At 34.4% G+C, this 13,281-nt stretch overlaps 3 protein-coding genes across 3 annotated transcripts in view; 1 reads left to right on the forward strand and 2 right to left on the reverse strand.

Moving 5' to 3' along the window:
• Nucleotides 1-13,281, reverse strand: part of LOC123868607 (transmembrane 9 superfamily member 4) — a 22,726-nt gene continuing 9,445 nt past the window's right edge. Inside the window, exons 2-11 of the mRNA XM_045911162.1 lie at nucleotides 6,527-6,535; nucleotides 5,284-5,349; nucleotides 4,813-5,207; nucleotides 3,681-3,836; nucleotides 3,182-3,459; nucleotides 2,544-2,747; nucleotides 1,846-2,263; nucleotides 1,444-1,627; nucleotides 1,215-1,353; nucleotides 1-458 (exon numbers count right to left, since the gene is read on the reverse strand). Coding sequence (XP_045767118.1) covers nucleotides 358-458; nucleotides 1,215-1,353; nucleotides 1,444-1,627; nucleotides 1,846-2,263; nucleotides 2,544-2,747; nucleotides 3,182-3,459; nucleotides 3,681-3,836; nucleotides 4,813-5,207; nucleotides 5,284-5,292 — 1,884 coding nt within the window. The 5' untranslated portion in view covers nucleotides 5,293-5,349; nucleotides 6,527-6,535 and the 3' untranslated portion in view covers nucleotides 1-357. The remainder of the gene's footprint in view (nucleotides 459-1,214; nucleotides 1,354-1,443; nucleotides 1,628-1,845; nucleotides 2,264-2,543; nucleotides 2,748-3,181; nucleotides 3,460-3,680; nucleotides 3,837-4,812; nucleotides 5,208-5,283; nucleotides 5,350-6,526; nucleotides 6,536-13,281) is intronic.
• Nucleotides 6,438-9,752, forward strand: LOC123868754 (neuroguidin). The gene is made up of 2 exons (XM_045911356.1): nucleotides 6,438-6,667; nucleotides 7,349-9,752. The coding sequence occupies exons 1-2, from the start codon at nucleotides 6,659-6,661 to the stop codon at nucleotides 8,225-8,227; spliced, it is 888 nt and encodes a 295-aa protein (XP_045767312.1). The 5' UTR covers nucleotides 6,438-6,658; the 3' UTR covers nucleotides 8,228-9,752.
• Nucleotides 12,124-13,281, reverse strand: part of LOC123868805 — a 3,040-nt gene continuing 1,882 nt past the window's right edge. Inside the window, exon 3 of the mRNA XM_045911418.1 lies at nucleotides 12,124-12,697. Within this exon, the coding sequence (XP_045767374.1) occupies nucleotides 12,476-12,697 (222 nt within the window). The 3' untranslated portion in view covers nucleotides 12,124-12,475. The remainder of the gene's footprint in view (nucleotides 12,698-13,281) is intronic.

A 13,281-nucleotide genomic window follows, 5' to 3' on the forward strand; every position in this document is an offset into this window, starting at 1 on the left:
AAGTCATCGTTTAGATTTACTAGGGTAAAAAATAATTAGTAACTAATGATATTATACAACAAGTCACCCAACTCATACTTTTACATTTTACATTGGATCAGTTATCACACACTTAACTAAAGATTGGTAAAATGTCCTTAATCCTACATAAATTTAATAAAGCATTATTAAAATTTAAACTACTTTTTACAATGGTCCAGAAATAATATGCAATTGTAACTTTACGATTAATATTCAAACAATAAGTCTTTTTACACACAACCAAATCAGCAAACTGATTTTTTTTTTAATTCACGCACATACCTAATTTTAATTTGAAAAGTGATTTATTAACTTGAATATCTTCTCAAGAATGACTTAATCAATTTTCACTGCAGCATAGATTTTTCTAATAAATGTGTATGCGGCAAAGAATCCAATTGTTCCAGTCAAAAGCCAAAAAGTTAACACCATGAGGCCTAGAAAGGAAAACAGGAAGAATAAAACAACACTATAACATAAGTGCTGTACTAATAAAATACAATCATGAAAATCATTCAGGAGTCTCCACTCTCTTTTACCTCTTCACTGTATAAGCGTCACTCAGAAAAGCAGGTATTATTTAAATATTTTTTACCGAATTATTGGAATGTCCTCCCAAAACCATTCGTAGAGGTTATCACAGAGTTTTAATCTAAAAAAACTAATGGCCAAATAAATAATTTAATTAGAGCGTGATTGCTATCACAACATCTAATTATCCAATTTACAATCCAAATACCGAAAATATGCAATATCGCTCCGAATCTCAGATAGAGATTCAACTAAAACCTTCAAAACAAACGTATTTATGCAAGCCCACTCTTGTTTGCCTTCTAGCAACAGATTGTATGACATCGAATGAGCCAAATATAGATTTTATCAAACTACCTTCATCAGATAAATTAATAATTTTACATTATTTTTTGACGACTCTAATCAATTTTTAAAAATAACCTTACAACTGTAAAAAAAAATTTGAAGAAGACCCCCACTAGGTGGGCAAACGACATCCACCGAGTCGCAGGGAACCACTGAATTCAGGCAGCGCAAAACCGTGGCGTGTGGAAGTCCTTGCTCCTATGTCGAGCAGTGGACGTCTATCAGTTGACTGATGGTGATGATAAGATGATAAATTGTTAATATAAAATGATATTATTGTAAAACAAAAATAAGACTTAGAAAGTAGTAGGTACCTGTGTAACCAATATAAAGCAAGGTGGGTATAAACTCAGTAATTTCCAATTTTGTGAAGAAGTAGAATATTGAGTAAATGAGAATATACACAGCTGACCCTCCAGATATGATAAAACTTTTCCACCACCAGTGATAATCCTGAAAAATATACAAGTTTCACTTCAGATAAGTTCTCTGCTAGATACTATTAATATAATATTTGAAGTGAATTCAATGATAGGCAATTACCTCACCGCAGAGTTGAAAATACACCATAACAATTGAAATCTGTGATACTGATACAACTAGTATGCAAAATACTAAAAACAGGAATCCAAAAAGATAGTAAAATTGATTTTCCCATAGAGCATTAAATATAAAGAAAAGCTCTATAAATACAGCTCCAAATGGAAGTATACCAGCCATCAAAATGCTAGAATATAATGCAAATATTAAATTAACAACGAAAAACAAATAATAATATAATACAAAACAAATATTGTCACCTTGCTGAGTCATACTTGAGTTTTTATATATTATAATATAATACCTATAATAAGTCATTAGAATATACCTGTAATACTTATTGGAATTTTGAGGTATTTCTCAGTTTTTTATCAAGGTTACAATGTTAATAAAAAAAAAACTCACCAAATAAATGTGTTCATATACCAAACTTGCTCAGGTACTTTTCTGGGTATAAAATTTGTTCGAACTGGATGTTGAAACGGTTGTTTTCGACATCCAAAATAATAGCCCAAATACACCAAAGGCAAGGATATACAAAACCATAAACACAATAGAGCCATCATAGTTGAAAAAGGTACTGCCCCACTGGAGTGTTTACCCATAATGAAAAAGTTTAAAAAGAAGCATGTTCCAAAAACGATTGCTGGATAAAGTGTGGCAGTCAGGAATGCAGCCTGCTTCCATTGCTTTCCCTTCATTGTGTTGTACAAGCGGGCTGAGTAATAACCAGCTATGAGCCCCATAAACACATAGAGGAATATTGCAGCTGTCATTAGAGCTCCCCGACTCGCTGGTGATAACATTCCAAGCATAGCAATAACTGCAAAAAAAGGCATATTTTAACAAAGTTAAGTTTTTCGATAGTTATGAAATAAAATAAACATTTAACCTTCAACAGCAAAAATTATATTATTGACTTAAGTAATCATAAGGCTAGCCACACATCAGATACATTGACTTGAGCGATAGTTGCAGATGATTTGGCTAGTATGGTTCATTTGCTGACGCAATACAAAATCATGTGCATCCCTTAACTAATAGCTCAGGTGAAGGTAGTCAATGTGTGGTCAGCGACCATTATCACCTATGATTCAACTTACAGATAGTTATTAGAGACATCAGAAAAACTTGAATGCCGCTTCCTATTACAGCTGCAAAGAGCATTCGCTTTGGGGGTGGCCTAAATACATCTCCATGCACTAGTTTCCAACCTGTCTCCTCAATCATATCTTCAATATTTTCATCAGAATTATATCTAGCAATGTCTCTTCTTAGAGTTCGGACCATGATCATAGTTAGAATACCTGAATAAAAATAAAAGCAATTATGAAAAGTGATTCATATAAAACTATGATATCCTTTCGAAGTCACTAAGTTAAAGATTCATCAAGATCAAGATTTATTTAACTCCCACCCTGACTTGACTTGAGTTGCATGTTGGGATTTCTGAAAACCCTTTTTAGTTGGAGTCTTGAGCTGTAGGTTGAGATGTTAGTCAGTGAGTTTCTCCTTATAAAAATGATCTTAGAGTGCATTGTCACTTACCATCAAGTAAAAAAAAAAAAATAAAAAAAAAAAAAAGATAGGTTTGCGCTTGACGACAATCATGCCTAATAAAAAGCAATGATGCAGTCTAGGTTGGAGCTTGCTGGCCTATAAGATGCCTATTCATAAGTGAATCTGATATGGGGAAATGGCAGTTGATGGAGTTTTAAATTCAACACAACTCAACACCAACCTGAAAGGAAGAAAAGCACCACTATTGAATTGACAATAGAAAACCAGTGTATTTGTACATCCTTCATGCCTAAATAAATATCCCATCTTGATGCCCATTCAATATCTGACTCTCCCCACTCAACAGAGTATGTGAAGTATAACTTAGTTCCAGTGTCTTCGTTAACAAGTTGGGGCTTTGGTTCGGATGGAAAGTGACATGAATCATCCGCGAAAGTCAATTCACTTTTATCCACTGAATATGTCTCTACTTCGAAACCCACCACTCGATATGAATCTCTAAAAAGACAAAATATTTTTATTGGTGTTATTTTTAACTCACTATTTTATAGTGATTAGTGCAATATAACATTAATATTATAGATTTTTATATCCTTGCAAAAAAAAATTACACTAATAACAAAAGTTTTTTAAGTAAGATAAGTACATACCTATAATATATTTTTTTAGAGTCAAATTCAGAGATTAATTTAACAAGCTAAATAAATATATGGACTTACTGGCTATGCTTGTGATATTTTAGGAGTAATTTTAAATGGTTATTTATATAAGCTTTGCCCTTAGACATGAATCCTAAACGATAACCTTGTTCTATACTTCGTTCTGAAGTATCAGTATTTATAATTTTTGTAGCCACTGGTAAATTATCCACTAACCTAGAATGAGAGAAAACAAAATATCATATATAAATGTGAAAGTGTGTCTGCCTGTGTAAACATCCTAAAGACAATGACAGCTAACTTTTACAATAGAAAAATATTTTAATCACCCAGGAAAACAGAGAATGTTAAAATACAAGATACAAAAACTGGTCAAGCATGTGTCAGTATGCATAATGTAGTGCTCCCTAGCCATGCCAGTAGCTAAAGAATTAGAGGTCATTATTTCTTAAAAAATAATTATGTTTGAAACACTGTCTAAGAAATTAAGTATTTCTTTTCCAGTCATACTTTTCATGTGCAGGAGGAACCCTGAAAATTTACTTTTTCAAAATTTAAAAATATGTGTGTAGCAGTAATAGGTTTCTTCGTATTAAATTTAAACCTTACAGTTATGTCATTTTTAAAATGGCTCACACAGACAGACAGACAACTGTCTGTCTGGCTGTCCTAGTCCTAGTTTATCCTACCAAGGATAAACTGGAGAAACTACTATAAAGGATCTAACATAATATGGGTTTCCCCTGCAGCCCCCTAGCATGACAACCAAGAATTGTCATTCCAACCAAGAAAAGAACATCACACTAATATTATAGCTAATATTATAAAGGAGAAAGTTTGTGTGTGTGTGTGTGTGTGTGTATGTTTGTTACTCCTGCAAAAACTACAGGATGGATTGGGCTGAAATTTAGAATGGAAATAGATTATACCCTGGATTAGCACATAGGCTACTTTTTATCCCGGAAAATCAAAGAGTTGCCACGGGAATTTTAATAAACCTACATCCACGCGAACGAAGTCGCGGGTATCAGCTAGTGTACCATAAAGCAACAAAATAAAAGTTGTTCAAAAGAACTGATCTTTTCAATTAAAAATCTTATTGACTTTCAATCAGAGACACCCGAGAGTGTTCTCACAAAGGACGTATTAGAATAGAACTATTAAATTTAAACAACTTAGTTTAGTAACTTACAAATGTACGAAGTATTCATGTTCAATGCGACTTGCAACTTTTTCAGATTCTTCAACATTCCAATTAATTGGGTTATTCTGTTTATGACATAGAAGTCTGCATTTTATGTTCTCTGCCATATGTATTTCATATGGAGTATTTACAATGCGATCACCTCTTAACACTTCACCCAAATTCTCCGATTTGTACTGAAAGGTGCCGTTTTTTGGTATACAAAGTGGTAATGAATAATATTCATATGGTAGTTGCGTATGTATACTTGTCATTTTAACAGCTCTAACTTCAATTCTTTGCCCTTTTCTATACTCCACCGGTGCAACTCCAGGAACATAAAAACCATCGCTAAAGATGATTATATTCACTAAAAATATTATTGACTGAATCTGAAAAGAGACCTGAAGAAACATATAATTAGCAGGCATAACTCGCACATGCCGTTAAATAATCCTACTTGTATTGTTATATACTTACTGTAAACATATTTACTGATCAGATAAATTTAAAATTATAACAAAAAATAGACAAACATAATAATTTCTGAAAAGGAATTTCAAAGTGAATTGCTGAGAACCTATAAACACAGAACCACGGAATATTATAGGATTATAATTTATAGTATAGGTATTATTCGAATCTTGGACTACAGGAGTTGACACCACGACACCAATCCCATTGGCTAAAAACCATGTTTTGACATTGATGCTGTCCTTATATTTTTAGCTGATAGGGGGCAGTTGACACTGACAAGATAGCTGAGCTCACAGACCAAGGAGTATGTACCGATTGTTCATAAAATGAGTCCTGTGAAAGATGTCAAAGTGACATAAATAGGGCTGCAACAATGTGTTCATTAACCATCATAATAATATCGATATATTATAACACCTTGCTGGCTTTGTAGATACTGAAGTGACAAGTGTAGTAGTTACTACTGTAATGGGTATGACCCAATGTAAGTTCTTGAAAATATCAGTGCTCTGCTTTACTGGGATCGGTCGGTTATCACTAAACTTACAAGTATATTGTAGCTAATAGACCTGATATAGTGCTAGTTGACCGGTTAGCGCGTCGAACAATGATTGTTAATGTCACTATTCCACATGATGATAATCTAGTGAAAGCAGAAAAGGAAAAAGTATCGAAATACTTGGACCTGGTCCACGAGATTACCGTCATGTGGAGTGTTGACTCAGCGAACAGTTTCGACCAACATCTTAAGAAACTATCGCAACTTAACTATTGGATCAAGGGTAAGATACAGAAGGCAGTGGTTCTTGAGACGGCACGCATTGTGAGGAGGTTCCTCACTCTGGAGCCCTGACCACTGACGGCGTGGGTCCAACCCACCCCACTGCTTGAGGGACCCATTTTACCATATTTTTATTGAATGTTTTTTTAATTTATTTCCGACCTTGTAGGTAGAGTTAGGTAGCATGTAGGTAGGTACATGGAAGACGCAACTCTTAAGATTAGCATGGTGATCTGTCTGTGGTACACTATAGTTATATTGTCTTTGGTAAGGTTAAAAAAAAAATAGAACCCTGAGCCGTAAAGCCATGGTTACAACCAGAATATTTTATACTCTTTGGCTTTTCTCTTTGGTAGTTGACATATTGTCATGTACCTTTCCCTGTTTAATCGGTGCTTGACATTGCTTCATGCTTATTTTCAGTGTTTTGTGGTGATTTGTTTTATTTTGAAAGAATAATTTTACTGTATTGAACTATTTTATCCAAGTTTTCTTGAATACGCAACGTAATCACATAATTTAAGATTGAAATACTTTTCATATTAATATTATAAACAAAATATTGAGGTTATTTAATTGCAGTTTAACATCGACAACATGGTCCAGGTACGACATTTATTAAAAAAAAAAATAGATATTTCTGCGGCGTTCTGTTTATACTCAATAAACGCAGGACAAGTTTAGTTTACTTAAAACCATAACATTTTACAGAACACAAGTTTTGCCTCATAGGTAGGTCTTGACCAACCTTTTATTTTCTCCACTTTGCAATAATATGCACAGCAGTTGAAGGCAGATTATAATAAGCTTTATAGAATTGAGAGAAAAGGAGAGTTTGAACCTACTCTTTGTCAGACCTATACCTAGTTGAATAATGCTAACATTGCAATTTTCTGGCATACTGTACTTTACAATGAGCCACCCCACTCTTTGAATAAATATATAGTCAAAACCTTTTGCAGCAACATTATAAATAATGTTGCTGCAAAAGGTTGAAATTAAATTTCGGTTGATGGACAAAATTCTCTAGTTCTAACATTTCTAATCTGCCTCTGAAATCCACCACCAATTGCAGAGAAACAAACCAAAATATTAGTCCAGTCCATTAAATATTTGTCTGTCTATTTATAGTATAAAGAATTAACATCTGATAATACAATGAATGGGCTTTGATATAACAGATTTGCTGATGCTTTTGTTTATAACAAATTTTATTATATAAATGTATTAGATTTTACTAGAGTTATAAGTATTGTTATTTGTACATACAGTTCTGTATGTTTCCAGGCTACAGATGAAATGGAACAACCAGACTTGCATCAAGCTCTGAAATTGCTTAAAGAAATGAATACAAATGTTCAGCAAGTTTCACAACTAGTGGATAATATGTTGATGCGTGTTAAAAGTGGTGAAATTTCTACAGATAAAGGTTTAAGTTTTCTAGAAATGAAATATCAAATGCTTTTGAGTTATTTGATTAATTTAACTTACATAGTTTTAAGAAAATGTTCTGGTGAAAAGATTGATTCCGACCCTTCGATAGACAGGCTTGTTGAAATTAGGACAGTACTAGAAAAAATTCGTCCAATAGATTCTAAACTGAAATATCAGATTGATAAACTTGTTAAAACTGCAGTTGTTGGTACTGCAGAGGATGACCCTCAATCATATCATGCCAATCCTGGTAATCTAGTAAGTAAGATAGATAATAGTGATGGAGATAGCAGCAATGAATCAGAAACTGATAAAAAAGAGAAGAGTGGCAAATCAAATATATACATACCCCCTAAATTGGCAGCTGTTCATTTTGATGATAGTATTTCAAGGAATGAGAGTGAAAAGAAAAATAAAGAACGAGCCAAAAAGCAGTTTCTTAATTCTAGTGTCATGAGGGAGCTCAGAGAAGAATATTCAGAGGCACCACTGGAGATGAGCACAGGTAATCATGTGAAACATTCTATATCAAAATATGAACAAGAGAAAACTGAATATGAAGAAAACTATCTGACTCGCTTGCCAGTTACAAAAGCTGAGAAAAATAGAAGGAAAAAATTAACAACTGTTGGTGTGCTAGCTGATGAAGTAACTGGAACTCGAAGCACTACTCGCAAACACAAGATTAAGTCTAAAAAAGGTAAGGGGTTCAAAAGAAGGCGTACACATTGATTGCATTTAAATTGTAATGCTCGATTTCTACCTTCATGTATTTTAAATTAAGTGTAGTCACATGAAAATACATGTTTAGCAAGTGCCTCATTGTATATTAAACAATGAAAAAGTCTGCATTAAGAAGATGTTATTGTAAAGCTTATTTTTTGCCTATCAAAACAGCCACTTTAAATAAAATTCTATTATCTATAAATAAACTCTAAAATCAAAACTAGGACTTACTACATACATAAGAATTAATTTCAATTTGAGATAGAAAATTTATTTTTCTGCTAGGAGTTATGTTTCTCCTTGTATTAGGATTAATTTTGCTTCAATTTATATATTCTGATATTGTAATAATAATATGTTAGAATAAAATAAAAAAGTAACAAAATGAAGTTCAGTAATATTGAAAATTATTGACTGTGGATTGTAGTTTTAAGGTTGTAACTATCAATTTTCTACAGCCATTCCTAATTTTGATAAATTATTATTATTTAAATAAGATACTGAAAATAGCTTCACATTTTATATAAGTAAACTGAATAAATAATATAAATTATGTTACAAAGATGATAGATACTGTGAGGTGTAATGAGTAATTATTGTAATTAAGTATATAGGTATGTATTTACATGTGATGAAATAGTTATTTATTTCTTTACAATGAAACTTGAAAGGTATATTGTTAATGCGTGAATATAATAAATCCAGACTCATTTTGTGTCATATCATTACAAAAATGCTGTTAACAATAAAGCTTGTATTGTAATTTGGGAAAATTGGTGAAAATTATCACCTCCCTTAGCGATTTGTAAAGCCATAATATAAACATTATAATGTAAAATAATATGACATGTTATTATGAAAGAATATAAACTTTTAGCATACAGGGTACTCCATTTGACTTTGCACATGCACAGTATATTTGAGCTCCTATTAAAATTAATTAAATCATAGATAGGACTCATTTGTTACATACAATACAAAATATTTCTCTATTGTTTAAGTTAAACATTTTAACAAAGAACACCTAATAATATTATTACATAAGTAAACAATGAATCACCTTTTATGGAACTTATTTGCTGTTAACTAGTAAAAACGTCCAGGGAGGTGCTACATTAATAACTTCATGCCATACCATATACCTAGTTGTATATATTTTTTTTTTATAGATACCTATATATATGTATTTCTTTTAACTACTGGCAGACATTATTAGCTACTGTACACAAAGTGTGTCTTCATAAAATACTCAATTTAATTCTTAACATTAGTTTGCTAATCATGTTTTTGTATCTTAATCCTTATAATCTTCAAGCCTCAATAGCTATTTGGTTTGTGATGGAGATTGAAATCGCAAGATTGTATGTAGGTTTAAATCTCATCTGTTGGACTATATTTTTGTATATATTCCTAGCACAAGCTTAATGTTTAGCTGGAGGGGAACGGAGAGTGGATACTATTAGCTATGTTTGACAAGACATAAAATCACCAAAATATAATCATGTAAACATCTGTTCAAAGAATAACTGTGTTAACAGGGCTCTCTCCGTCTCTCGTTTCCACTCGTTTCATACAATCGTAGTTCCAATTTCATTTGAATGTTAAGCAACCAAAGTCCATGAAATTTTGCAGACATATTCTAGAAACTAATATCTGTGTCTGTGGTGTTTTAGATTTTTCTAAAAATATGTAGTTTTAAAATTACAGGGGCTCAAAGATTTGTATGAAAATTTTAAGACCGCGTAACTTTGAAACCGAATATTTTAACAGAAATCTGGAAAACCACAGACATAGATATTAGTTTCTAGAATATATGTGCAAAATTTCATGGACTTTGGTTGCTTAATATTCAAATGAAATTGGAACTACGATTGTATGAAACGAGTGGAAACGAGTGACGGAGAGAGCCCTCTTAATACAGCTAAAACAAAAATAAATGTTTGAATTTTGTTATTTTAAACATAGGGACCGGGGCACGGATATAAAGGCATGAACACATTTTTACGATATACTATCCAGTTAGGCAACGCCATTGTCGAGCACAGGGCATGAGCGAAAATAGTGGGGATACGCGTGCTTCATTTGCTCACTCACTGTAAACTGATTGGTATGTGCGCGGCAGCTAGGAAGATGCGTAGTAACCAATACGGGAGGCAGATCATAACGTGATATCAGTTAAATGCCAGCTAAACAATCACGGACACTGACTAATTTCGTTGTACACAATCACTAAACAAAACTAAATTGACAGGTCTAAATCTAGCGCTGTCCTTTTCTACAAGGAGGACTGTGAAATTGATAGCAATCGATTTCAATCAATCAATCAGCCTGTTTGCGTCCACTGCTGGACACCTTCCCAAGAGCGCGCCACCACATACGAGCCTCCGCCCTCCTCCTCCACCACTACCTCCTACCTACTATCTTAAGGTCGTTAATCCACTGCGTTTGCTGATACGCGGTTTGCACTCCAGAACACTGCCCCAGCGGCCATCAGTTTTGCGGCAGACGTGGCCTGCCCACTGCCACTTCAGCTAGCTAATACGCTGAGGTATATCGGTCACTCTGGTTCTACAGATTTCCTCGTTACGAATTTTGTTCCTCAGAGAGATCCCCAACATAGTCCATAGCACGCTGCATAGTCCATAGCTCCATAGCACGCTGAGCGACTTTGAACTTGTGGCCAAGTCCAACTGTCAGTGTCCACGTTTCAGCGCCATACGTCATCACAGGAATACACACTCATTAAAGACTTTCGTCTGTAGCCTTTGGGGTATCGACCAATTGAAGACTCGACGTAATTTGCCAAATGCTGCACAGCCCAATAATTGTATTCTTCTGTCAGCTTCCTTGTCGAAGTGTTTCTACCAAGTTGTATTACAATCGATTGATACCTGTCAGTTTAGTTTACAGAATGTGTGCAACAAAATTAGCAACACTGCCCGCCGCGCCCCACCATCATCGAGACCTAAAATATGAGCTCTGTGTGCATTCAAGGGCATGCCTTTAGATCCGTGCCAAGGCCTATTCCTAGCTGATAGGTATTTATTAAGTTTATATTTTAGTTTGATGATTTTTTTAAATACTTATTATGAATTAGTACCTTGTGTTTCATTCATTTGAAAAAAATGAATAATTTTGTGAGTTTTAAGATCGATGGTTTTAGTAATGTGCCAACTCATGTGTTCATTGAAAGAGTGACGTTTCAAATTTTTGAGTTCATGTAAGTAGGTTAAACCGCCTAATTCTTTGATCTTTCCGCCAGAGATGTAAGAGGATGCATAGCTTAATTTACTAACCCTTTTTCACCAGAGCATACTGCTATGAAAATAAAGTGATCCTCTTGGAGGATTTCACCCACATCTCATGTATCGCATGTAGCACGTCTCTGGTGTAAAGGCACTCTTAGGCGCAACGTATATCTACAGAGTGGAGTGGAACTAAGCCACAGCGTCTTGTTTGATAGCAACTTAAATTCTGCTTTATGGACTTAAACATATGGTTGCAATTGTTGTAATGAAAAAAGCAAAACATGGTTGAGTGACTAGGTGTGCGATGGCACATTAGGTTCAGAGTTGAATGTTAACATCTTTGTTTTTTTTCTAATTTATTTGTGTGGTCTGATTGTTATTTTTTGGGTCTCCCAACTTATTGTAAAATTGTTAATGTTGAGGCCACCGTCTTATTATATCGGTACCTACCTCTATTTAGAGTTCCGTACTAAAATGGTAAAAAACCGGTCAACTGCGAGACGGACTCGCACACGAAAGGTTCCGTACCATCGTGCAAGAATTAATAGCACTTTAATATTTTTTGTTGATGAAACCGCAAATTTACGGTTTTCGGATCTTTCACTTTACGTGCTATAAGACATTGCTATCTGGCCATGATTTTTGGCCAATGACAAGTACCTACCCTATATGTTCTAATTCCCTTGACGAATCTTGACAGAAAGACAACAAAGTGATCCTAAAGGTTCTTCTTTTCTCTGGAGATACGAAACCCCTACGGAAAGTGGGCGAGTCGGACTTGCACTTGGCTGGTTTTTTTCGTCTTGTATTTTGCATATTTAGACCTAGTTTTGTAATAACTTCAGTGATTTTTTTAAAATTCAATTTTACTTGAATGTTTGTGTTTGGTGTTTATGTTTAATTATTTTGTTTACTTTTTTGTTAATGTAGTAACTTTGTTTTTTTATGGTTTTGATGATAATAGAACTAAGTAATGAATAAAAATTAACAATAATCTTGGACACTTTTATTTTTTTGTGAGTTGTAAAGCAACATCTGGGAAATCTTGAAGGCATGTAGCGGGGTTGAAGGATTGGTATCGGAACAGTCTCATTTCACGTATGTGGCCGATGGGCGTGTGCGTGTCCAAACACTGATAGTCCCCTCTCGGAGGTGCAGTTCCGTGGTTATGCGTAAGATCCGACCGGATCACTCTATTCATCAGCCAAGGAGGAGACGTCATCATCAACTGTTAAAAAATATTTTATTTTAATATAAAGGTTAGTAAGTATAGGTACATAAGCTGATGCCACGGCATGCGTTGCTATGTGACTCGCATAACCTATTCTACGTTGGTAGTAAAAGTAGTTAGGTACCTACTATGGCAATAACCTTCACGCCAGTATCGATAAAAACTACAAAGTTTCAACTGCGTAGAACGATGTGTATAGTCAAACGTATTAACTACGAACCTAACGACCATGCATTAATTTTTTTATGTAAGTAAGTATATGGAAAACATTAAACCGTCTGACCTAACTTCGGAGCCATCTAAGCAGAAGATAATATAAGTACTCGTAGGTACAGCGCGCTGGCGCAAACAAGTGCACTCCATTCCGTCCTTCGATTCCATCACACTGAAATAGTTCGATGGGACAAGTTCGGAGCGAGGTCATCGGCCCCATCCAGGACCTGGTGCTCCGAATTCGAACCTACGGCACTATGGTACTAACGATACAGTTTGTAGAGGCCAACGGGACCCGATTACGAAACCTCCGCTGTCCGTCCGTCTGTCTGTCAGTGGGCTGCATCTCGTGAACCGTAATAATATAG

Source organism: Maniola jurtina, chromosome 1 (genome assembly GCF_905333055.1).
Source record: "Maniola jurtina chromosome 1, ilManJurt1.1, whole genome shotgun sequence".
In the NCBI taxonomy this organism is placed as follows: Eukaryota; Metazoa; Arthropoda; class Insecta; order Lepidoptera; family Nymphalidae; genus Maniola; species Maniola jurtina.